Source organism: Peromyscus leucopus, chromosome 7, assembly GCF_004664715.2.
Source record: "Peromyscus leucopus breed LL Stock chromosome 7, UCI_PerLeu_2.1, whole genome shotgun sequence".
NCBI lineage: Eukaryota > Metazoa > Chordata > Mammalia > Rodentia > Cricetidae > Peromyscus > Peromyscus leucopus.
This window is the reverse complement of record NC_051069.1, coordinates 33,081,644-33,106,965: the sequence shown is the minus strand read 5'-3', so window position 1 is coordinate 33,106,965 and position 25,322 is coordinate 33,081,644. Positions and strand designations below refer to the sequence as shown.

At 47.2% G+C, this 25,322-nt stretch overlaps 1 protein-coding gene across 13 annotated transcripts in view; it reads right to left on the bottom strand.

Annotated features, from left to right (window-relative positions):
• The window catches only part of Gramd1b (GRAM domain containing 1B), a 245,783-nt gene that overhangs the window by 73,624 nt on the left and 146,837 nt on the right, over positions 1-25,322 (bottom strand). For 3 of the 13 annotated variants that reach the window (XM_037207595.1, XM_028866292.2, XM_028866293.2), the window contains exon 2: positions 24,962-25,005. The exons of 9 other annotated variants lie outside the window; for them this stretch is intronic. Coding sequence is in view for 1 of the 4 variants with exons in the window: in XM_028866289.2 (XP_028722122.1) it covers positions 8,970-8,992 (23 nt within the window). In the remaining 3 variants the exon portion in view is untranslated. Of the gene's footprint in view, positions 1-8,969; positions 9,192-24,961; positions 25,006-25,322 lie in introns of those variants that run through there. One more of the 13 variants, XM_028866289.2, reaches the window with a different exon arrangement.

Genomic DNA, 25,322 nt, shown 5'->3' with positions numbered 1-25,322 from the left:
CTTAGGAAGGGAACCCTACCTTAATGAAGCAGTCTCTTAGGACAGCATTACAACTACGTGCAAGCTGAAGTATTATCACCCACCTCCTGTAGATAAGAGACAAGACCATATCTGGAACCCAGTGAATGTGCAGTCCTGAACACATCGGCATTCTCTGAGGCTTGCACTCTGGGGCCTTTGAAGGTTGTCATCGGTCTAAAAGAATAACTTCCCACATACTATTCTAAGGTTTAACTGGACCTGGTTAACAGAGAAATATGATGGTCTTCTCTAAGAACTGTAGATATATTAGGTACAATCTTCTATGTTTGAGCTCTTTCATCTTAAAAAAAAATTTTGTCTTGTTTGTGTGTGTGTGTGTCTGTGTCTGTGTGTGTGTACATGCTATAGTTTGTGTGCAGAGGTCAGAGGGCACTTTGCAGGAGTTGGTTCTCTCCTTTTAGCATGTAGGATCCAAGGATCAAACTCGAAACTTCATGCTTGTCAGTAAGCATCCTTATGGGCTGACCGCCTCACCAGCCCTCACCTCTGTTTTAAAAACCTCCTAGCCTAGCCTTGAAGGGACAGCTACTAAGTCAGAGGTGAGTAGGATCCGGGCTTCCTGCGGATACTTCAACATACTGGAGACGCTACAACTATTGCATCCACGGGTGAAGAAATCCCCAACACCCACGAGGGTGTGGCCCCAGCCGCATTCCTTAACTCAGGTGAAGTTGAAAGCTCCAGATTTGGCCAGGTCCACACAGTGTCAGAGAGGAGGTGCTGTCAAGAGTTCACACCCTGGGTGGAGCTCAGCTTTGTTAACCTTTTCTCTTACTCCGTCACTCACCATGTGGATCTCAGACCATGATACGGGGCAAATTAAATATCACCCTTCTAACGGGGTTATGGAGAGGGAGAGAGAGAGAGAGAGAGAGAAAAGGCATGCTCTGAGAACTGAAAGCCGGTCCTTCGGAGCTGACCCCCACATGCACACATGTCCAGTCCCCTTCTCAGCCCTGTTACTTTTTCAAAGCTCTTTTTCACAGATGCTACCAACATTACAAGCATCAAGCTCTTGCCTCAAGCATCATACCCACTGAAATGGAAAGCGCATATGGGTGCTTCTTGGTCATCCTGAGCCTGTGGGTGCTCTCCTGCTGAGCGCAGCAGGCCCTGGGCGCTCTGGATATCTTCTGAGATATCTCTTCCTGAACCTTGCTTTGTCACGTAAATGCCTACCCCAGTGCCTGCAAGCATCCCTTGGTTCTATGGGGCTGCTCATCTCTCCCTTCCAGGAGGCACTTGTTCTGGTTTCGCTGGCTGTTCTTGCTTTTTTGTTTTTTTCCTACCTCAGAGGTTTGCTGGTCTCTTGAAATGTCCATGGCCTTCATTCTTCAAGAACCAGCCAACGTGCCGTCTGCCCCATGCACCCCTCCTCAATCCTGACGGTTGTTATTATACCCCTTTCTGCTCTATCCCATCGTTGGCAACATAATTCACATCATCAAACACTGTCCTCGTAAATCACTCCACAGCATTTCTCAGTTTTCTCTCAGAGGCAAATGCCTGCCCTCCAATGGCTTTGCTCTGCCCTCCAATGGCTCAGGCCAGGTGAGGCAACACCAAGGAGTTCTGGGCCAGCCTGGTGTATATATTTTTCGAGACCCTATCAGTTAAAACAAAACAGAACAAAAGAAAAAGAGAAGAGCCTGGATTCTAGGCCAGACTGCTTACCTCAAGGAATTTTAGGCCCTATGATCTTGAGCAGAAGATTAAGAGTTCAAAGCAAGGTTGAGAATGCAAAGCTAGCAACCTAGAAAGACCAGAAAGATGTGGCAAGGCCCTGTCTCAAAATATAAAGTAAAACAAATAAGTCATGCAGCAAATTTTCAAGTATTACCTATTGTTGTTATTGTCCTTATTGTCACTGCTACAAGTATAAAGCCTCTATACTCCTAACTAGAAAGAATCCAGCAGAAACATAGCACTGTGCTGGCTCTTGAAAACTATTTTTACCTAATCTTGGAGCAGCAACCTTTTTATAACACAGGGCCAGGTTTGCAGGACACAGGTTTCTGTCAATATTCTGTGTTAGAGTATACAAGTAGCCATGGACAGTCTTTGAGCAAATGGTTGTGTCATGGCCTCATAAAAGTGAATGAAATGTTATCTGATTTTTTTACATGCCATTTTGCCCTTCTTGGATTTCTTGCATCATTTTTAAATGCACAGAAATCTGGAAGGAAGGAAGGAAGGAAGGAAGGAAGGAAGGAAGGAAGGAAGGAAGGAAGGAAGAAAGAAAGAAAGAAAGAAAGAAAGAAAGAAAACTAATAAGAAAGCTGTGAACATCACTCAGTGGTCCAGTGCTTCTCCAGCATTTGTGAGTCTTTGGTTCAATCCCTAGTATCATAAAGCAACAAAATGAAAAAATTACTAGAGCATGAATGTGTCAAAGAATAAATAAAGTATTTTTGAAAGCAAAAACCACATGCCCTGGGACAATCTTGGCTTGCAAACTATATAAAAAAAAAAATGGGCTGCAAACTGAATGTACCCTGGGTAGATCATGTCTAGGGTCACACAAGCTATCCTCCATCCAACATCTCACTGTATGGCGCTCATTCCCAGAGAAATCAGTTACGGTAGGCACTCAACTGCTTTGCCCTGCAGTCAGCCAGGCTCACGTGACTGGCTCTGGCCATTGTGTGACAGGTGCAGTGGGGAGGAGAGAAGACCCAAGCTGTCCCTCCTTGCCATGGTGACCATGGAGGAGATACCGTGAGAGTCAACAGCCTGTATTGCCAAACCACCGCACAGGGCAGTTCCCTGGGAGAGCTGTCCCAGAACCTGAGGGACTTGGAGTGATCATAAAATGTATTTAGGAGCCAGCCGTGAAATAACTGATGGTGGTTGTCATGGCCAAACCTGCTCTCCTCTGTTTAACACAATGTTCTCTGCAAGCATAAGCCATAGAACAGTGTTGAGATTGGATCACCGGGGCTGGGACTTGGCTGGGTGGGTGAAATACTTGCGTCATGAGCAGGAGGACCTGAACTCTAGAACCTACCTGGTGAGAAATGGGCACAGCTGCCTATAATTCCAGCTCTGAGAAGCCAGACATAGGTAGATCCTGGAGTTGCTGGCCAGTCAGTCCAGCTCAAACCGTGAGATTCAGTTTCTGTGAGAGGCCCTTTCTCACAGGAAGGTGGAAGAGCTACTGAGGAAAGGCCTGATGTTGACCTCTGGCCTCCATATGTTACTACATGGGTGAGCTCACCAGCATACAAATGTGTAACCCACACATACATACACCACACACACACACATTAGAGGTGTGGGGGGGTGATAGACAGATAAGAATGAATAAACAGGGCTTGAAGGACGACTCAGCAGTTAAAGGGGTTTGCTGGTCTAACCTGACTTCAATCCCCAGAATACACACAGTGGAAGCAGAGAACTGAGAGAATACAGCTGACCTCCATGTGCACACATAAATAAATGAATATAATAAAAAAAAAATTCTAAATGAGTGCAAAGTCACCTAGCATTACCTGGCTTCGTTTACAAGGTCACTTAAGGAAAAATGCCCAGCCTTATGGACAATCCAATGAGACCAGAGGTATTTTGTCTTCAAGTTCCTTCACCAAAAACACAGAATCATCTTTTCTAGACATAATCTTATAGTAACCAGAGAAAAGGTTCCAAGCCAAGAGCTTTGATAACTTGGGCATCTAATTTGTCTCACCCTTACGTTTACACCATAAGACAGCAAATGTCTTCTTCTAAAAAGAATGATGGTGGTCACAACGACACAGAAAAGCAAGGAACGTCCATTGCCGGCCCACTGTAGAAGCCTGAGTGACATGTGTGAAGAGTATGTCATCTTAAGAAATCTACAGCATCAGATTGGCTCATCACCCTGGGCTGTCTGGCTCCCGAGAGACTTTAATCTTAGACGATCAGCATGCAGGACTCTGAAATGAATGTGGAAACTTAACTCTATACCATGAGTGATAAAATAAATCTCAGTGTTCATGGAGGGCATACCTGCGGTGCGGCGTTTGTAAATGAATATTTAATATTCTCAAATGAACGTTTCTCTTTCACTATCCCCTGCTGGCTAAAGATGCACTCCAACCGTCTACAGCACATGCTACCACGCTATAAGGACTGTGGCCTTTTTCTAGACCATTAGTAAAAAGAAAAGCTGAGAGATAACTCATCTACCCAGGACTGGCATTTAATCCCACTTTCAAAAATACCACCACCCAAGGTAAACAGAAGGCCCCTACCCAGGCCCACGGCAGGCTAACAGGTAGCGACAAGATTGCCATATGTGAGTCCTCTCTCAGGCCACTGAGAGACCGCAGCCTTCTGTTCCCTCCCTTCAGGGAGGCCTCTTCAGGAAGCTGTGAGGTCAGGCTCTACAGGGGGTGTGTAGTGGCCTCCTGGGCTCCCCCATGTTCACAGCACAACTCTCTCAGGAAGAACCTCAGAAGACAGAGTGTGGTCTAGACAAGAGATGGGGAAGGAACAGGGCATCCTTCATGAACAGATCTGAAAGAAGAAGAAAACAATGGACAATTGACCTTCGGCGTCAATAAAACATGGCTGGCCCTTAACGTCAGGAAAATGAGGACAAAAGCCAGTCAGCTGACTATCCAGTCACCTGGGAAGGAGATGAGAGAGCAGGATGGGGAGGCACTCTCAATCCTGAAGCGGGAGTGGGAACGCAGCATGGAAGCTCCCCTGTCTCCACACCTGTGAAGTAGGCACCTCGGTTCGCCATTTGTCCGGGGTTTGAGACTTACTATCTGCCTATCTAACAGCACCTAGAGAAGGCTGAGCTCTCACCACAGAAGGGCTTGCCTGTCGTGTCAGATCATGGCTGCTCCCTTCACTCTGGTTTCTGTAATCTTTTCCCATCATCAGCTTCTCCCCCGTACTGACTTTCCTGAAGGTCTATGGCAGCCTCGGGCTCTGTGTCGCCTGTACCACCAACCAAACCCAGCAGATGTGAAGAGCAGGAAAAGGAGCAGAGGGAATCCAGACAGATGTTGCACAGTCTGCCAGGGCCTGTGTGGGGGGGACAGCAATCTGGAGGGAGTGGCCTCACAACAGCAAACTCCGTTCTGAGGCTCTGAGGGAATTGGAGATAACTTGACATCACAAAAAGAGTGAGTGGGGGAGAGCAGCCATGTGGAGACAAAGGAACATCGCCTTCCAAAGTAAAAATGTGACATTTCCCTCCCGGACTTGCTCACCACACTTCCTTCCAGCTTCTCCGACTGCAGCCCTTACTGTACTCAGAGATTTACCAGCAGATGGGATGACCGCAACAACTCTTGAGGTGGACTTAATTAAGTTCCTCCCTGATAAAGGAGAAAGAAGGTGGGGGATTTCTCTCATAAGGCAGCTCCTGGCCAGTCACACACATCTGCAGCCTGTGACCTAGAGCATCCCCTATAAGGTTGAAACTCTGCGCGCTATGGCGAAGTTGTGGTGTAAAGCAAAACTTGATTTAACTAACCGCTCAGATCCAAGAGTCCTCATTTGTCTCCTAACCCTAAGAACACGCTCACTCTGTTGCTCCATCAGCTGAAACCAGTTTCTAGAGGTGTTCACTGCACTTGCCTGGCCTTTGGCACTGACTAGCTTGTGCCCCGTATAGAGGGAAGGGGGGGCTCAGTCTGCCTGGGAGAGAGGTCTAGTCTCTAGAAAGCTAATGTAACACATGACCTTTTACACATTTTAAACTCCCACATTCCCAGGCAAAGGGCTACAAAATAATGAAAGCTTGATCAACATTTGTAAAATGAAGGGATGGATGAGTATACAGACTTACAGACCCTGAACCTTGTCTGGGGAAATGTTGGTGCAACATAGATACATCTTGCTTTTATTATGATTTTCCTGGTTATGAGGGGCTGGGGAAATGGTGCAGTGGGTAAAGTCCTTGCCATAAAAGCCTAAGGACCTGAGTCTGGATCCCCAGCATCCATGTCAAAGGTTGGAAGTAGTCCTCACACATACGTAGGTCCAGTGTAGCAGAGCAAAGACAGAAATCCCCTGGAGGTCACTGGCCAGGCAGCCTAACCCAAATTTCAGCTCCAGATTCAGTAAAGAGACCTGCTCTCAAAGAATAAGGTAGAAAGCATTTGAGGAAGGCACCAAGATGCTGACCCAAATTTGGCCTCCACAGGCACATACAGAGCATACAGACATATACACAGACATACACACAAGCACATGCTTGAACTCATGTGCATATAACAGTGAAGTAAGCCAGACTGCACCCTTTCATGGACTAGCTGTATAAATTTAACCTAAACAGTTTATGACTCTAGGCCTCAGTTTTCCCAGCTCCATCGCAGAATAGACATATCGTCAACACAGAACAGATACTTCATTGGGATATAGTGAGAATCAAATGAGATGACTTTTCTACAATTTTCAAAGTCTAGTTAAGGGATCTAACGGGACATCAGAGCAGGGAAAGGGGCAGTATACAATATTGTCTCACACACAGAGAAAGTGATGTGCAAGAGTAACCAAGAACAGGTGGAATGCTGCAATATGGCCCCGCAGCAAACCCAAAGCCTGACTTCTTTGCGTGTGCCTTAGCCTCTGCCTCAGTTCCACAGTCTGTAAAACGAGGGGCCATAATTGTAGAACTGCATGGCTCATGCTGATACATGCAAAGTACTTAATGTAGCTTGACACAAAGTAAATCTCAAAAAGGGGTAGACCGCTACCTGCTTTTACTGTGAACACAAGTACCACCATTTTTATGCCGCCTCTACATAGGAGGCATCCTAGAAGTGTTCCTAGAGATGATTTCAAACATTAGAAAGCTTACTAACCCCATCCTTTCCCATATGCAGTATCACCCAGGATAAGATAGCCAACATCATCTCACTTCTTGGGAGTCGAGCACACCTTCTGTGGAATGCCAAAGGAAGCCGGCCACTTGGCACACAATACAGCCACAACACAACCGCAAAGAGGGGACACAGCAGGCTAGAGTATCTACCGTTCGTGAGACAGAGGGTCCTAACAGCATCCAGACTGACAGAAATGACAGAACTATCCCCCGATTTTGTTTATCTGAAGAAGACAAGGTTGGCCAATTACAGCTCCCAGCTGAGCACTGCTCTCCTTGTTGAAATGCGTCAAGAGATACTCACGACAGATTTCAAAGGCAAACATCTCTACATGTCCCTGTGGGACCTGAGCCAGGCTGAGCCAAGAAGCTCCTGTGTTAAAGTGATGTCTCATCTGAATGACAGCCAGGCTACCTAGGTCCCAAGCTGAGGATGCTGACTGCGGGAGAAGGATGCTGAGTGATTATGATGCTGAGCCCAGGGTCTTTGGGCTCCCAGAAGCACCTGCGCTTTTCTGGGATGCCTGGGTTTGCTCCACGGAGGAGTGAAAACAGCTCTGACCACCCATGTGGGCCTGGAATCACTGATGACAAGAGACCCAGGTTGACAGTGTTGCAACACAGGGCGATAGGCAAGCCCCCAAGGAAGCAAGAGCAGGGATGGGTGGAGGGCGTGTGACTCCTTGTCCCAAACCAGAAGGAGAGGCTTCCACACAAGGACTCAGCACCCCACGGAGTGATCCCTTCTCCTGAGGAGAAGCAGCTCAAGGCTAAGCAGTCACCAGATCTCACCACGCTTGGGAGCTTGCAGTTCTTATGAGTTAATCTTGCAGAACTCCGCTCCACTCTTTGCCCTTCTCAAGTCCCTCTAAAGAACACTGGTGCTTACAACCGGGAGTGCTAGACTTTGCTGGAGCTGGGGGGTGGGGGTTGAGGGGTTTGGGTAGGGGCTTCTAGAAACCCAGAAGTGGCCTGCAGCCAGGCTAAGACTCCTTGCCTAACCTGCTTGATCGCATCCCTGATTCTGAATATCACCCCGCCACCCACAGGAATGCCCTCCCCCTACCCCGGGGGCCCAGCTTGGACAGCAGGTCCACAATGAAGGTGGGCTGGCCGCATCCCTGCAGAGAGCTGCCCCAAGCTATTCTTCTCCTCCTCCTCCTCCTACCTCCACCCTCTTCAAGGAGTTAAAGCACCCCCCCCCTCCCTAACCCTGGGAGCCTTTCTCCTCCTGGGCAGCTAGCTGCACCGGCTGCCCTGCAGGGGTTCCAGATTCCTGGTAAGACAAAGTTTTCCAAGCAAAATCTGTAGTTTCTCAAGCAGACAAAAAAGACAGTCTCCCTCCCCCCACCAAATCTGGTCCTCAGTGGATCAAAGGAGAAGAAGGAACAGAGGAACAGTAAGGGTTTTTTTTTTTTTTAATTTTTAAAACAGAAGGTAAAAAATATTCTGCCTGCCGCTGCAGCTAGAATATAACTATCCCCACACACTCCAAACCAGAAGTTCTTTTTCTGTCCTAATCTGAAGCCCAGAAAGAGTCAGACACTTGCAAGCCTCAAGGCGCATGCCCACGCTCCCTGCAAGGGGATCCTAGAAGATGGAGCCTGGTCCCTAACACTCTGTTGAGGGAGCCGCCTCCCAGAGAGGGCAGAGGCTGCCTCAGCTGTGGCTAACCCTAAGTGCCAGGGAAAAGGGAGCTAGTCAAGACCTCAGCCCAGAACAACTGCAAGACACGGGAAAGGACGTCTTTGCGTAAAGTTCCCTCTCTGTGTACAACCACCACAAACCCTCAAAGTGGGAGACTCTTTTCGGTTTCTACTAGCTTCTTTCTACAGCCTCTCGACTTCGACAGACCCCTGACACTGTGGGCATGCTGGGAGAAAATACCACAGCGATGTAGGTGCTAGCTGAGCCAGGGAGAGGACTCCAACCCTGTTTTTTGGGGTTTTTTTTTTAGGGTTTGTCACCCCTGTCTTGACACTTTGATGCCCACCCAGTGAGACAGGCCTGTCTCCAGGAGACCTCTGAAGGGGACAAGGATGCTGGCAGAACACACAGGTGAAGGGAGATGGAGAAGGATGCACCTTATCCATCCTTCACTTACCAGGAGAGCTTGAATCCTTTCATTAGTACAGTCACGAGAATCCACTGACCGTGTCCTTAGCATCCCTGTCAGAGCTCCGGAGGTCCCAGGACATAGTGGAAAAGATGACGAAGTCCCCCAAAGAACAGAATCCCATATAATGTGACTTAAACACAGAGAACAGAGAGAAGGAGAGGAAGGAGGAAGGGGAGAGAGAGAGAGAGAGAAAGAGAGAGAGAGAGAGAGAGAGAGAGAGAGAGAGAGAGAGAGAGAGAGAGAGAGAGAAGTGCTGCTGCTGCTGCTGCTCCCACTGCCCCTCTCCCAGCTCTCAGCTGGGCTCAGAGGCCAAGGGCAGCTTGGGCAAATCCAGCCCCAGGCTGGAGCCGGCTGCCCTGGCTGTTGCTGCCACTGCCAGTCTCTGATGAGGATGGGTACTCTGGCAAGCCTGAGCTGAGCGAGCCCTGGAGTTGCATCCAGTCAGGCTGGCCGCCAGCCACCCACCCTCACCTCCTACCGGCCATGAGCAGCCTCAGGGAGGAAAAGCCAGGAGGGCCTTGAGGATCAGAGCACCGACCTAGCAGAACCTGCACTCTCCTCCCCCAGGCGGCAGCTCCATGTAATCTCCTAATCAATGCAGTACCCAAGCAAAGCACCGCCAGTCACTTCCGCCCATTTAAAGACACAGCACATGTTTTGTCCCAGAATGGGACAGATTACCAGGGATGCCGGGGATCAACGTGCGGCACGGAGGAATGTGGTACCAGGAGGGAAGAGGGAAGAGGCAAAAAGCTCTGGAGAGGGATACTCACAGGCACCCAACACTATTAACCAGGTGAGTTAATAGGTCACACCCTTGGCAGGGAAGGGGTCCTAGACAACCTCAGGATTTCTTAACAGAGCAGACCTGAAAATCCTAGCTACTGCCTATGGTCCCCGGGAAGGCTGCTCAAGACCACCTTAAGCAGAACTGTCAGTTCCTAGGGAAGCGAGCTGAGGTAGCCAGCAGGCTCTGAGCTCCCAAGCAGTTAGTTCTGAGCACAGAGAACTCATAGTTCCCTTCTCCTGCTGGGGACATTGCCCAGATTACCAGGGCATGTGGTAAGCACCTCTGAGTGGTAAAAGCAGCCAGTAGGTAACATCAAGTCAGGAATCCTTTCAAGTGGCTGCAACAGTCTGGCCTGACTTAGGACTTAATCAACACATCAGCAGCAACACAAGCGGCAAGCAGACTTATACCAGGAAAACTAAGTGAAAAAAAAAAAAAAATGCGGACTTTGAACTTCTTGAAGTGGGGGAAATGCCCACCACTCCCCAAACCAACTCTAGGTTGGAGGTTCCCATACCCACCGCTTCTCTGATTGTACCACTCACTCCTCTCTGGCCTTCCCCATATTATCCACTATCTGGGTCAGTAATGCGGATGGGTGGAAAAGAACAAAGAGGAGATTAATTATGAAATAGCAACCTTCAGCTGAACCATAATAAGCCTTTCCACCAAAACTGGCCTGAAACAATCTACAGCCATGCCTGCGCTAACTACACATCACCCAAACTTGACTCTCTAAGGTAATGCTCTTCTTGATAAACACCGACAGACCAGCAGATACCACTGGGAACAGTCAATGGGCATGTACCTCTTATCACCTGCCTCCTTCTTTCTATTGGGTACCCCCAGGAAGGCAGGGAACGGGCATCTCCTCCCACCCAGTGTAACATCACCCTGGATAGGAGGCTTTTTTGGTGGGAGGGGTCCTGTTAGTAAGATGATGTTAGCAAACAACCAGTTCATTGCTCTCTCCCTCCAGCCTTTACCAGACAGAAGGAACACTCTCCAGGACCCTGAACTTTCAGGGATACACCAGCCAAACAATCATGACTGGTAGAATTCCTCTCCATCCATAACTCCTTGCCAGGTGATGTTCAATGTCTCCAGGACTTCCGAACACATCCCCAATTGTGGGGTCTTTTGTTTGTTTGTTTGTTTTTGTTTTTTGTTATTGTTTTTGTTTGTTTGTTTTTTGATACAGGGTTTCTCTGTGTAGCTTTGGTTCCTGTCCTGGATCTCGCTCTGTAGACCGGGCTGTCCTCGAACTCACAGAGATTCGCCTGGCTCTGCCTCCCGAGTGCTGGGATTAAAGGCTTGCGCCACCACTGCCTGGCCCCAACTGTGTTTTTAAGGCTCCTTGGGCCTCTATCCAGGCCATACATTCAGCACAGGAATTGACAAGGTATACCAGATTCCAAAGGGCACAGAATTGCTCTCCATGCCTGGGTAATCTGATCACTGGGAAGCTCCCAAATCCCATGATCCAGCCCTCTATATAGAGGTCAATGTTCTCTTTGGCCACATTTCTCCAGTCATGGAGAACACTTCAACACCAGCCCAGAGCACCCCCAAGCATTACTCCAAAACACATTTCTGGAAAAGTTAAATTCTTTGGCCTTTGGCCATCAGCTTCTTTGGGAAACTCCATAGAAACGTTCTTCTGCCACTGCTAACAAGAGTACACTCAGGGGCTGTGGAGTCAGCTGCTGAGCTAGGCAGGGTGGGTACGCACTTGTGATCTTGCACACACATGGTGTTTGCCAGAGCTGTGTCTCAGACACTACAACTGAGCAGTGACAAGGGCAGTGTCTTGATATACGTAACACCACACAAGCAGGGAGAGGCAAGGTTGGGTTATGAACGTAGTCATACCAAACTCCAAACTCAACACCTATATATGTTTATTAAATTTTTAAAAATGTCTCAGGGCAAGGGATAAAGATGGCTTCGGGCCCAACCAGAAGGACCAGTGTTCCAATCCCCAGCAGCAGTGTTACAGTAGGCATATAAGTTCACATCGGAACCCCAGTGCTGGGGAGTGGGGGTGAGGGGGGGTAGAGAACGGAGACAAGCAGACCCCTGGGTTTACTGACCAAAAATGAGTGAGCTCCAGGACCAATGAGAGGCTCTGTCTCAAAACTAAAGTAGAAAATGACAGAAGATACTCACCATCAACCTTTGGCTTGAATGTGCATGAACACATATGTGCATGGGCTTGTGCGTGCTGAGTACCAGTGCGTGTGACACAGAGGCCTGGTGGGACAGGTAGCAATCAAAGTCCACAGATTCCCTTTGCCTGTGGATCAAGAACTTTCCCTAGTACTCTGGAAATCAATGCCATGTTTTTCAGTCCATAATGAAAAACCTCCAAATAGGATCCACACGTGGCTGATAAGACACAGACCACTCCACATCCCTGATATAAATTAATGATGGAGACCATGAGAGACAGACAAATGCTTCTCATGGGCAGCATTCGGCACACCCAGAGCAGTTCCCTCTCTGGAAAATGGAGCACACTGGCATAAGTTCTAAGAATGAGTGTGTGCCTTCTTCTGATGCTACTTGACTCTCCATGGGCTGGCTGCTCCATAATAGTCACGTTTCGGGAAGGGCACAAATGATTTTAGAGAAAACTAGATGCCGAAGCATTCCTTATCTGGCAAGATAACCACACAGACTAGAAAACAGAAAGCCAAAAGGAAATTATTTTAAAATGCCTTGGGGTACGGGCAAAACCCAAAAAGTTAGGGAATATATAAATATATAAACATTTAGTACTAACAGAAACAAATGAACCTAGGCTTTGGTTTCCATGGCCTCAAAGCACAGAGTCCACTAGTGGTGGGGTTTAAAAGGAGATTTTGTAAACAGTGGCATTGCCCAGATGGGCCCCTGCTTGGCTTCACCTCACTTTTCTGGTGCAGCAGATCCCCCCAGGTCCTTGTGTGGCCACATCTCACCCTAATGATGAACTTGAAAGGAGTCCGGCCAGTCCTAAACCTTGTCCTGCAACAATGTACAAAACAAATGATCCTCAAACTGATCTTCCTATCAACTCAGTGATTAGAGTGTAAGGGTTTCCTAACAAATCTTTCTCTCTCTCTCTCTCTCTCTCTCTCTCTCTCTCTCTCTCTCTCTCTCTCTCTCACACACACACACACACACACACACACACACACACACACACACACACACACACACCTGCAAAAGAAAAGAAGGATAAATTTTAAATAACCAACTTCAAAGAAAAGTCAGGGGAAGGAGGGCACAAAGGTTTTGCTGGGGGGAAATACATGCACTGTATATTGAGAAAAGGACTGGTGGGATGTTTATTTAAAATTCCTATAAGTCTATGAGAAATAAGCATAAGGAAAATTAGCAAAAGCTTTGAATAAGGGCTTTCAGAAGGGGAAGTAATAAACATCTGAACAGGTCCACACCTTTATAAGGACTCAGGAAAATACAAATTCAGAAAACTAATATGATACCACTTCAGACCCACCTGATTGGCCAAAATTTTTAAATCCAACAATATTAAGTATTGAGAAAGAAGTAGTGGAAGGGCTATTGACTCAACTAATGAATTTATGAAAGAGATGAACAAGTACATCCCCACCCCATCAATACTCTGTATGGGCCATTCTGCTATACCGATGAAAGTAAATTACATGAGAGTGCACACACAAGAAACTCAGTACAGTACTCAGCATGTGATAATGAAGACCTCTGTGAAAAACAAGGGTATCTACAGTATTTTCACGCAGAATGTTGCACAGCCCTGAACATGCGCAGTACTGGACTATACAACAGAGACTCTCAGAAACCCTACACTGGACCCAAAACAGGAGTCAAGGACGATCTTACATGTTCTTCTGCAGACATACAAAGAACAAATAAAATTCACACATCTAATCTATATCCACACAACAAAAAACTAATCCTAAACCTTGACGTTGAACAAAGGAGCAAGCAACAAAGAGACTAACAAGTCCTTCAGAAAATTGGTCAAGAGAAGGGTGTTAACTGGGAGAAGTTCGTTTTCTCTTCTTAATGCTTTATGCCCAATTTGCATTTTGTCTTTCCCCTTTCTCCCAGAATCAGAATATGACAAATTAAAAGTGTTTCCCTGTTGACAAGTTTGTCAGAATATTTTATATGTCTTGTAAATATCTGCTCAAGGCTTATGAGGATAACACGTTGAGGATAACAGAGCAATCGGAAACCACTCCCACATCCATCTTCTTTGATATAGGGTGAGGTCTGACCATGAGGGTGTTTTATATTATTCATGTTTCAAAACTTGTTTGGGGCTGTAGCTCATAGACCCCCATTTGATTAACATAAAGTTGGGTTTGTGCTATTCTAAACCTCTTAGGGTGGCTTTTCCAAAATTTACTGAGTCAAAGGTAGAAAAATGTTCATTTTTATTTTATCTGCCTTGTCTTGTTTTTGTGTATTTTTGTCTTGGCCTCCTCCAAGCCTTAAGATTTCCAGCACCCTGCTGCTGTTTCCTGTCTAACTCAACAAAAGCAGTGACTGAGGTTTTCATTCCCAGAAAGGGACTGGAAAGGTAACAGGTCACCATTCAGCGGGAGCATGCCACCTCCACACACCCAAGACTCTTGGCCAAAGCCAAACCCAGAAACTGTGTATCAACAGTCAGAGGCCATGGACAGATTTGGACAACTAGAAGAACTCAAGGGTGAACTCAAGACTTTTGACTTCATCTCCTCGTGAGAGTTCTTCCCCAACAGCAGAGGGCTGGGCTGCCTCCTGACCTTGCTAAGTCACTCCAAGCAAATAGTTCTTCTGTATCTGGAGCAGAAAATGGATGGCGAGATCCCCGAGGCTCTCCTTGTATCTCCAGTTCTCAGACTCTGGCCACAGTCCTTCTGCCCATTCCTTCTCCAGGGCAGCGGAGCTAGCTGCGGCGGCGCGGCATGCCTCTAGTTGCTGGCAAAACTGGGGCAGAGCGGTGCTGCAGTCACACGCTGGGGAATCAAAGCTCCAAGCTCCAGCAGGAGAGTCATCAGGCGCAGAGAGTGTTATATTTAAGGAGCATTTTGGAGGTCAGGAAGCAAGCTAGAGAGGAGCAAGAGCGGTGGGGGAGGGCACAGCCTCCCAAACACTCCATTTCAACAACAAGCCTCCTCCTCATCCCCTAGCCAGAATCCTCTTCCAAACTCCAAATTGCAGTCAATAGAGGCTGTGTGAGGGGCCGGCAGATGGCCAGGGCTGCACTGATCAGGTGCTCCCTACCACTTCCCTGTTCCTCCCCCTTCCTCCCCCTCCCTCCTCCTCCCTGCCTCTGCACTCACCACTCCCCACACTCTGCCACTATTAGTCACAGGCTCTGGGGTGACAGTGTGGGCTGTAGGCATTGGCCTTGCCTTCTGGTCTGTTCATCTGTGTCAGCTCCCAGCCTGGAGCCTCCTGAGCACCCCGCTTGTCCTTAATACCCTTGGTACACACCCCAGCCCTCTAGCCCTGCATCCCAGAGAGCCAGTGCTGTGCAGGAAAGCTGGGAGAGGCTGACAGACCTGTGGGCAAATTAAGCCAGGCTTTTTGTGTCTAGAGTATTTCCTTCTGCCTCTGTGACCCCAGGGATTCACTTAAGGTCTTGAAGTTGAAATTAAAAAAAAAAAAAAAAAAAAAAAAAAAAAAAAAAAAAAGACAAAATCACTTCCTCTTCCCCAGCCTTCTCCGCTCCCCCTTCACAATCTGTTAATCCAGAATGCTCCTTCAGGCAACAACAGCAGGAGCAAAGCCAAAACCAGACTCCAATCAACTCTAGCTTCCATCCTGTCCCCAGGAAAGGGAAAGCAGGACCAGGGCTGCCAAGGACAGACAACACGTCACTCCAGAATGTTAAGTGGGGGTGCATACATGGTGTCTCGTGAACCTCACAGCGACCCAGTACAAGGTTAAACACTAAATAATTAAACAGGAAAGAGTTAACGTTGGCTTAAGGAAGAAACCAGGGTTTGGTGATGTCCAGTTCTTTTCCCAACACTACCAGCTACCACTAGTTCCAGGGTGAGTAGGTACATCAGGCCCTCTGCCCTCACAGGTCCTGCGAACAGGATCCTAACCTTGGATACAACGTATTCCTAGAAAAAGCTGCCTGTTTACAGAACATGCTCAGAGTTCACTTTTCATCCCTCAAATAATACAATATAACAACCAATTACTTAGTGTTCACATTGCATTTGGTACTCTAAGCAGCCTACAGATGATTTAATATGAATACATATTATATACAAACATGCCACTTTACAGAAAATACTTGGACATTAGTAGATTTGAAAAGCAGAGTATCATGGGACCAGGAACCTGAGTAAGTCCAAGGAATGCTGTTGTGAAGGTTTAAATGAGAATGGCCCTCATAGGCTCATATATTTGAATACTTGGTCCCCAGTTGGTAGAACTGTTTGGGAAGGATTAGGAGGTGTGGCCTTGTTAGAAGAGGTGTGTCAATGGGGGTGGGCTTTGAGGTTTCAACAGCCTACACCATTCCCAGTTAGCTCTCTTGCTCTGCCTCTTGCCTGAGTATCAAACGTAAAAGATCTTAGTTGCCGCTCCAACACCATGCCTGCCTGCTACCATGCTCCCCTCCATGATGATCATAGACTTTAACCCTCTGAAAATGTAAGCAAGCTCCCAATAAACTCTTTATTTAGAAGTTGCTTTGGCCATGGTGTCTCTTCACAGCAGTAGAAAGGTAACTAAGGCAGAAGTCATTAGTAAAAATGGGAAAATCTAAAAGATAAAGGGATACTTAGAACCACAAGACCACTGTACTCTCTAGCCTGGGAACCTCTATGGCCAGATAACACATAGATGATCCACTACACTCATGCTGTCTGAGAACTCAGCTAAGCTTCTCTTTCTTTTCTATGTTCTTGATATGCTTTTTTTTTTTAATTTTTCTTTTTAAGATTTATTTATTATGTATACAGCATGCATGACTGCAGGCCAGAAGAGGGCGCCAGATCTCACTACAGATGGTTGTGAGCCACCATGTGGTTGCTGGGAATTGAACTCAGGACCTCTGGAAGAGCAGTCAGTGCTCTTAGCCTCTGAGCCATCTCTCCAGCCCCTTGATATGCTTTTTTAAGACAAGGAAGGTCTCATTCTATAGCCTTCAAGGCTGGCCTTGAACTGGAGGTGATCTTCCTACCTCTGCCTCCCAAATACGGAGGTACTTACACCATGACATCCAACTTAGCAACCCCCTTCTAAGGAAACTGTCTTGATGAACACAAAAATGTCCTTGGTTCTATCAGAGAAGCTTTCAAAGAGGACCCTCAGGCCTCCATTTCTCATCCCCTCCAAAAATGATTCCCACTTTCCAAAGGCCCACCTGCTTGCCTCAGGGTTGGTTTATCTGCATGCCAAACAATGCCCACATCTTGGCTCATAAGACTTCTTCTGCCCATAGACAGAAGGGCAGCTCCGAGGACAGAGCCTGCTCATCAGACTGGACACAGAAACCCCACCCCACCACCAGAGAAAGGAGACACTGGCCTCCCTCCAGCCTTCTAACTTCACACACAGCAGAGACACACCTATCCCCTGCTAGAAGGAAAGGGAAAGGGCAGGCAGATTTATTTTTTTTTTAAGATTTATTTATTTACTATGTATACAGTGTTCTGCCGGCATGTATCCCTGCAGGCCAGAAGAGGACACCAGATCTCATTATAGATGGTTGTGAGCCACCATGTGGTTGCTGGGAATTGAACTCAGGACCTTTGGAAGAACAAGCAGTGCTCTTAACCTCTGAGCCATCTCTCCAGCCCCGGCAGGCAGATTTCCAATAGCCTGCTCTTCTAGGCTCAGGAGAACCTCCAGGTGAGTCAGTGTTAGAAGCCAGGAAGGGCCTCGCAGACTCTGATTCCCTGAGGAGGGAATACCTATCCGTCCACAGCCAACAGCTGCCAGCTCTCCTACCAATGTGAGGATTTCTCCTTTTCCAGAAAGCTATGTGAGTACTGCCATGGGGCAGGCGGGGTGGGGGTGGGGGGCGGAAATGACAGATGAATTGAGTGTTACCCATTTTCACAGTCAAAGGCTCCTGGCCAAAGAGATGGCGAAAGAATCTTTTGTTGGCAAGGAAGGGGCTTGTTCCTAAAATGAGCCTAGAGGAGACACATTGTGGGGGTGGGGGGGTGAGGCCCCTGACTCACATTAGTCCCAGGGAAATATACTATGGATTAGCATCCAGTATCCAGAATCCAGGTTCAATTCAAAAATCCACACTTCGCAGCCATGTGGCCTTAAGAAAGTCTACTAAATTCTCTAAGCCTCAGCTCCATCACTTACTCAAAAAGGCAGTGATGAGAGCATGCCCAGGTTGTCAGGGGTCCATGACATATAGAGAGCAAGCAAGGGCTCAATGCATTCCAACATCTCTGGGGATTTCTAAACCAGTGTTCCCTGATCCACCACCATACTCTAGAAGAGCCCACCTGCTCCTCAGCTATCCTTCCTGGCATAGGTTTTCTCCACCTTTTCCAAGTTTTTCCTATTGCACTATTGTTAGGGACCTATACCTGTATTGCCTAAACAATACAGCAGAACAACAATTTACATAGAACTTCCACAGAATTAAGTATTACAGACAACCTAGAGACCTTTTGTGTCTTTTGGGTGTGTGATACTTTCTGGGTCAGTATTCACTGAGTGGGTACTATGTTCCTGACCCAGGTCCAGGATAACAACATTGCAAAGACAGGCCCGATGAACCCCTTGGCCTCTAACTTTAAAAAGGATAAGTGGCATTAACTAAATACAAATCAGTAGTTCATAGGGAAAGGCATATCTTATCAAGACATATTACCTCTGTCTTTCAAAATGAACACAGTTTGTAACCATTATGCTAATTTATCAGCTGACAAGTCATGGTGAGATGCTCAGCTAACCTACACTAAGTCAGTTTGCGATAAATTTTTCTTGATTAGTCTGCTCTTCATGTGAAAGCACTGGCCAGAGAAGGTATCCAGTATCTGTTGTCATCCTTTACTGACACAGGAACTTCCTCCTTGCATGGCAGGTCCAGAAATAGTGCTGTTATATGTTCTGCTTCCGTCACTGCCAATGAATACAGGCTTTTTGGGATACAGCAGGCTGAATTGAATGAGCATGGATTTTGGATTTCTCACATTCCACCAGCAGGATATTTTCTTATTTCTGCATAGGATTGACAAAGCAGCAGAGCAGGTGTGGGGTGGAGGGTCAGGGGCTAGAATCACCTAAAGGTTCTGATACCAGATGCATTCTTTCAACATCCCGACAGTGCTGCTATGATTTATTGATAAATAAAACACTGATTGGCCAGTAGCCAGGCAGGAAGTATAGGCGGGACTAGCAGAGAGGAGAATTGGGGGAACAGGAAGGTGGAGAAGAGGAGACGTTAGCCTGCCGTACAGGGAACAACATGTAAAGACAGCAGGTAAAGCCACAGAACACGTGGCAACATATAGATTAACAGAAATGGGATGAGTATATAAGTGTAAGAGCTAAACAATGGTAGGCCTGAGCTAATGGCCCAATGGTTTAAATAATACAAGCATCTCTGTGTTTATTTTATAAGTGGGCTGTGGGACTGCAGAAGGCTTGGCAGGACCCAGAGAGAAGCTCTCCAGCTACACAACAGACATTAGACCAGCCTAATAGCTCAGCGTCTTTTGTCTTGATACTAACACTCTTAATAAATATACCTACAACCTTTTAAATTATGCCACTGGTCATATTTCATAGTTATGGGACTATGGGGCACCCAATGCTGGTATGGCTCATGATAAAGGATTGCTTTGGTTTGGTTGAAGAACAGTCTCACAATGTAGCCTTGGCTGTCTTAGAACTCACTATTATTGCTAGCCTTAGACTCAAGAAATCCTCCTGCCTCTGCTTCCCAAGTGCTAAGATTAAAGGCATGTACCCCACACCTGGCCCCCATGATAAAGCTTGTACATGGATCCATGGTGAGCTTGGGAATAGTCAGAGTAACACAGTGAGTTTTAAAGGGATCAATATATTCAACTATTTAATTTTCAATAGTACCTCCTTTTAAATTTTGTGTTAAACTATTCCTTAAATGTAAGTAGGGGCAGTAGCAGTTTTATATCCTGATTTGGTTACCTTTCATGGATCCAATAAATATCTGGAAATGTCTCCATCTGGAAGAAGGCTATTATGATTCTAAGAGTTCGTGATCTACTATAGGAGACTGAGAACAGAGATAGGGTCTTCTGAGATCCTCTATCATTCAATGCTATGGTGGTTTGAACTTAATTGGCCTCCCATAAACTCATAGGGAGTGGCACCATTAGGAGGTGTGACCTTGTTGATGGAAATGTGTAACTGTAGGGGTCGGTTTTAAGGTCTCTTTTGCTTAAGCTTCGCTCAGTGTCACAGTTCATTTCCTGTTGCCTTCTGATCAAGATGTAGCCAGCACCATGCACACCACCATACTTCCTGCCATGATGATAATGGACTAAACCTCTGAAAAGTAAGGAGTTAACTATCTGCAAGCAAGATGGACAGAAGCACTGAAATTATAAGCGATCCACCCCATTTAAATATTTTCCTTATAAGATTTGCCATGGTCATGGTGTCTCTTCACAGCAATAGAGACCCTAACTAAGACAAATGCCATCTGGGTCACAGAGGTTCCTAATGAGATGTGAATGCATTAACAATGCCTTGAAGATATGTTGGTGGCACCCAAGTTTATATGGGCATCTACAACTCCCTTAACCTCAGCCACAGATTCCCATTGTTCCTGAACAAGGGCACCAAGATGCCTCAGGCATTCCAATTTATCTAAGCACAGATCTATACCTCCTGACTGATCTGCTGTAATACCTCAATGAACAGCACCATAGTGATCAGGTCACCTATTCAGAGACAGAGAACTCACCTTAGATGCCTTCCCTCTCACCTACCATTTTAATTAGGTAAGAAGTCAATCAATCTTAGCTCCAAACTATGGATAAAGTTTATCTTGGGCCAGCATTGTTTTTACCCATCAGTCCTCATCTTTCTGTCTGCAGATGCACTCCTCCCTACTTGTCTTTTTAATTCAATAAACATTGTTCAGTCTATCTTATGCCAGGGGAAGTAGAAGATTCCACCGTTTCTGTAGAGCAAAAAAATAAAATAAAATAATAAAGCCTGGAGTTCCTTATAAAATAGAGAAAAGCCAACATGTAAAAAAATAAAATAAAATGAGCCAGGCATGGTAGATCATGCCTATAATCCTAGCAATGGGTAAACTAAGGCAGAGAGATTATTTTGAATTTAAGGCCAGTCTGACACAGCGAGTTTCAGGATAGCCTGGGCTATCCTTTTGAATACCTCAAAAGAGCAGTCCATTGATAAATAAAATACCAAAGCTGGAGCAAAATGAGGAAACTATCATATTCATCTACTGGGGAGCAGGAAGGTCTTCAGAGCTGACGGTATCTCAGAGTCCTTGTCTGCAGTATTTCGGCTATCTCAGGACATTATGAGGCTTCAGAACATTTCTATTCTGTGCCTGTATTTCTCATTACATCTTCAGCCTTGTCTCCTACACAAGGCTGAACCCCAACCACGGAGACACCTGCTTGCTGGCTCCCTCTGCTGTCTAGAAGGCCTCCATGTAAGCAGCTGTCATTCAGTGAGCATTCAACTCAACTTAGCAATGTCCTTGAATCTCCATAGTGGCTCTTTGATGTGGACACCCTTATTCACAAAGAGACAGACCAGCAAAGGCCAAGGTAACTCACTGAAGCTCACAGAAACAGATGATGAACATGCTGGAATCTGATGAACTCAGAGACATCCACCTCCAGTCACAGCTAGTCCATTTCCCTCAGTGATCTACCCCATAGCCACTTTCCTGACCAGCCTCCTTCCAGCTTGCCCAGTCAAGAAGTACTTCTGCGCTTCCCCAGGGACAGCCGTTTCTCTTCTGCTCCTTACTTTGCTTTTTTGTTTTGTTTTTCTTTGTTGTGATGGTTGTTTTAGCTTTTTTGAGACAGGATTTCTCTATTATGCCGCTCTAGCTGTTCTGGAATTCTCTATGTAGGCAAGACCAGCCCCAAACTCACAGAGATCCGCCTGCCTCTGCTTCCCAAGTACTGGGATTAAAGATGTATGCCACCATGCCCAGCTGACCCTCATTATTTTCTACTGCCATAATTTGTTTGCCTGTCTGCCTCTCCCCAAAACTGGTAAGCACCCACTCACAGTAGATCAAAAGTTTCTGCACCCCAATATTAAGCCTCTAAGCAGACACAGAAATCCAAATCAGACCAAATCAAAAAAAAAAAAAAAAAAAAAAAGCCCAGGTTTAATGGGCAAAACACTCCCGGATGATTTTCTGGCCCCCAGAGAGGAGATGGGGAAGAGAGACTGAAAAAGCATATGTCTGTTTTCTGGGGAGTGGTTTAAACATCCTGTGAGAGTGGTCTTGAGCCTCTCTGGGGGAGGAGCCATGTTTGGCAGGCTTTCTGAGATGAGGCAGGGTTTGGGGAGAGAGAGATGGGGGAGGGGGTTTGAGGTGAGCTTCTACCAGAATGGTAGCCATGTGCAGTTCTTCTCTAAAACCCTACACCTGACTCTGCTGCCATAAAAGCAGCATTTCCTACACTTTCACTGAAGGATTCATTAATGCCTCTAGTCTCTCTTCTCAAGAGATTAAAAACTGTCTGAACACAATATATATATATATATATATATATCTTAAAGAAACAAAGCAGACAGAGTCATGAAAAGGCAGTCTCAGAATCCAGACTCCTGGAAGTGACGTCACTCCTCCAAGCCCTCCTCCAGGAAATGAACAGAAATGAAACAAGGATGTTGTCATCAGAACTGGCCACACCTCCATCCAAAAGCTATTTCATTCTGTAGTAATTTAGCTCAGTGTGTTGGAGCTGGGAGGAATTCTGAAAGCTGAACCTCAGAAATAAAACAGGGAAGGCTAAGGTAAGAGGGTGCATTTACATGTATTTAGGCCTGTGAGTCATAATATGAATTTTTATTCAGCTATTTGCAGGCTTTTATACATTCTCACGGGTCCAGGGAATCCAGCCATACCATAGTGCCTCTGTCTGGGGGCTGCAGGCCTTCTCCCGGGCCTACACAACTGAGCTCCTTATGGAAGCATCTTGGATCAGTTCAAGATGGTTTGACTTTGAGTTTTATAAGCCTTGTGCAGAACTGATGGACACCATGGGTGGTGCCTTTATAAACCATGTAAGTTGTACTGTGTAAAGTTCTGCCTAAAAGCACAGGAGGTTCATGGGCCCTCTACTTTAAAGCTCATCCGTGGCTTGGTGGTTCACAAGCCAAGATGGAAGATGCCTGCAATAACTGTTCCAAAGAGCTTGAATCAGAGAAGGCTAAAAGAAGTTCCCAGGTTGAAGCGTCTCATTTCCGGCAACTCTGTAGTCCGGAACCTGAGTGCAAATGCTAACCTCAGGAATGAATGATCCAGCTGAGTTCTGGTTTACACCTGATGACCTGAGATCTACACCGAGGCATGAAAAGGCCTAAAAACAACAGCTATGTGTGCTTCTACCTCCGCATGCAAACAACACAACACAGCCGCATCTCTCCAAACCAACTCCAGGACGCCCCGGTGCGCCCGAGGCCACACCTACCCAGACTCTATCCTACTATCACGGCCCAAGAGCCAGCAGACTGATAACAAACCTCTTACAGCTTCAAGAGCTTGGTCACTGGCCTCAGCACCACACGCATCGGGGACGGCAGCATTCCAACCCGGCGAACTGCACAGAGCAGACCAAACACAGCCCCAGTGCCTGCTCTCGCAACTGCCAATGCACGCTGCCAACGGGGACGGGGGCACAGCACCTTGTGCCGTCCCACGTACGGAGTGGGCATTTAAATATTTGTGAAAGTAGGGAAGGAGAGACGCAGTCCTGGGAGCTCTGTTCTCATTCAGCTCTTTCCCCTAGCTCCTCTTCAAGAGTATGATAGATCTCATCCGATATAAACAACAGACAAATGTCATTTTTACCTTGGTATAGGCTAAAAGATGAAAGATCAGAGAGGTTAAGTAACTTGGTTCCAATCACACAGCACATAGGAATGGAAGAATCACTAAGATCTATGATTCCAAGAGACCTATTCAGACCGTTCTGCTTGCGGCACTCAGGCTACTCGGGCCTCCTTTCCCATACTCTCTTCCATACACATCACAGGGGACCCAACCTGCTCCAGAAGTCTGAGCCTCTCTGAGTCTTCCACCTCTGGGAGAAGGGAGACCCCGCCATCTGGCCAAAGCTGCAAAGGCCAGGGTACAGGTGTCTCCTGGCACACAGGGCTTGGGGAGGGGCTGTTGAGACTCGCCTCCCAAAATGCCCCATCCACTCTCAATGGCTCCGGCTCTGTGTTTGGAAAAATACACAGAAAAAAAAAAAAAAAAAAAAAAACAAAAAACAAAAAAAAAAAAAAAAAAATGTCCAATTGCCAGCAGCAGCCAACAGACCAAGGACACTACTCAACAACGCCCCCTAGTGTGTCCAGGACCACAGGCGCAGCACCCGGCCACTTCCCCTATGGAGGCTCAGACCAGCCTGGCATGGGGGCTCCCAGGAGCTTGGGGAGGGAACAGCACAGCACCTGCCACTCAGGCACCAAGGCCTCACCGAGCCCAAGGCCAGTGTCTGCTGCAGGACAAGGTGTCTCTGCTCCTGAGCCCCTCAAGTTCACGACTCCTCCCAGCCCACTCAACAGCAAGAGAGGGAGGAGCCCAGAGGTTGACAGTGTCCAAACTCATGGAGCAAGAGAGACTGGAAGAGGCAGAGGAAGAAGACCGAGAACAGGAGAGCCAAAAGGAGGCAGGACAAAGATAAAAAACAGAACACTGAAGAATAGCCCAAGAAAAAGACAGGCCTGGCGAGGGAGGCCAGCAAATGCCCTAGGCACGACCACCCTCCCGACCTCCACCATCCACAAGCTCTGGTGTGTGGACATAGCAGGTAGCCAGGGTGCTGTGGTAGCACCAGGCACACCCTCCCCTCTCCTGAGGTCATTTCCCTCTCCTGGCACAGCCCTGCCTGCTCCTGAGTGCTGAGCTGAGGGAGAGGAGGGGAGAGAGAGTGAACCAAAGGCGGAACTCGCCGAGCGAAACCACTTACGCACAGTGCGGCCGGCAGCATTTCCATCCTACCTTTGCGGTCGCCATGTCGGCCGGATCCATGATCCCGGCTTGGCCTAGGGAGCAGCAGCACCATCCGGGGAGAAAAGGCAGAGTCACAAATGTCCACCCAGAAAGAGGACACCACCCCTCTGGAAGGGAGGCCAGGAGAATGAGACCTACTTCCATTCTCCAGAGGCGCCCCCTGGTACCTCCGCTGTTGGTAATGGAGGAAAGCATCCTGGGCTTCCCAGCCAGCTGGGGAAGCGGGCCGTCTGTAACCCCACACATGCCTATGAGCCCCCAAGTCAGTCCATTTCCCCTCCCCTGGTCCTTGGTCTCAGAAGGCCAGTGTGGGTCTCCCAAGGCTCCCCCTGCTGGGGGAGAGGATGCA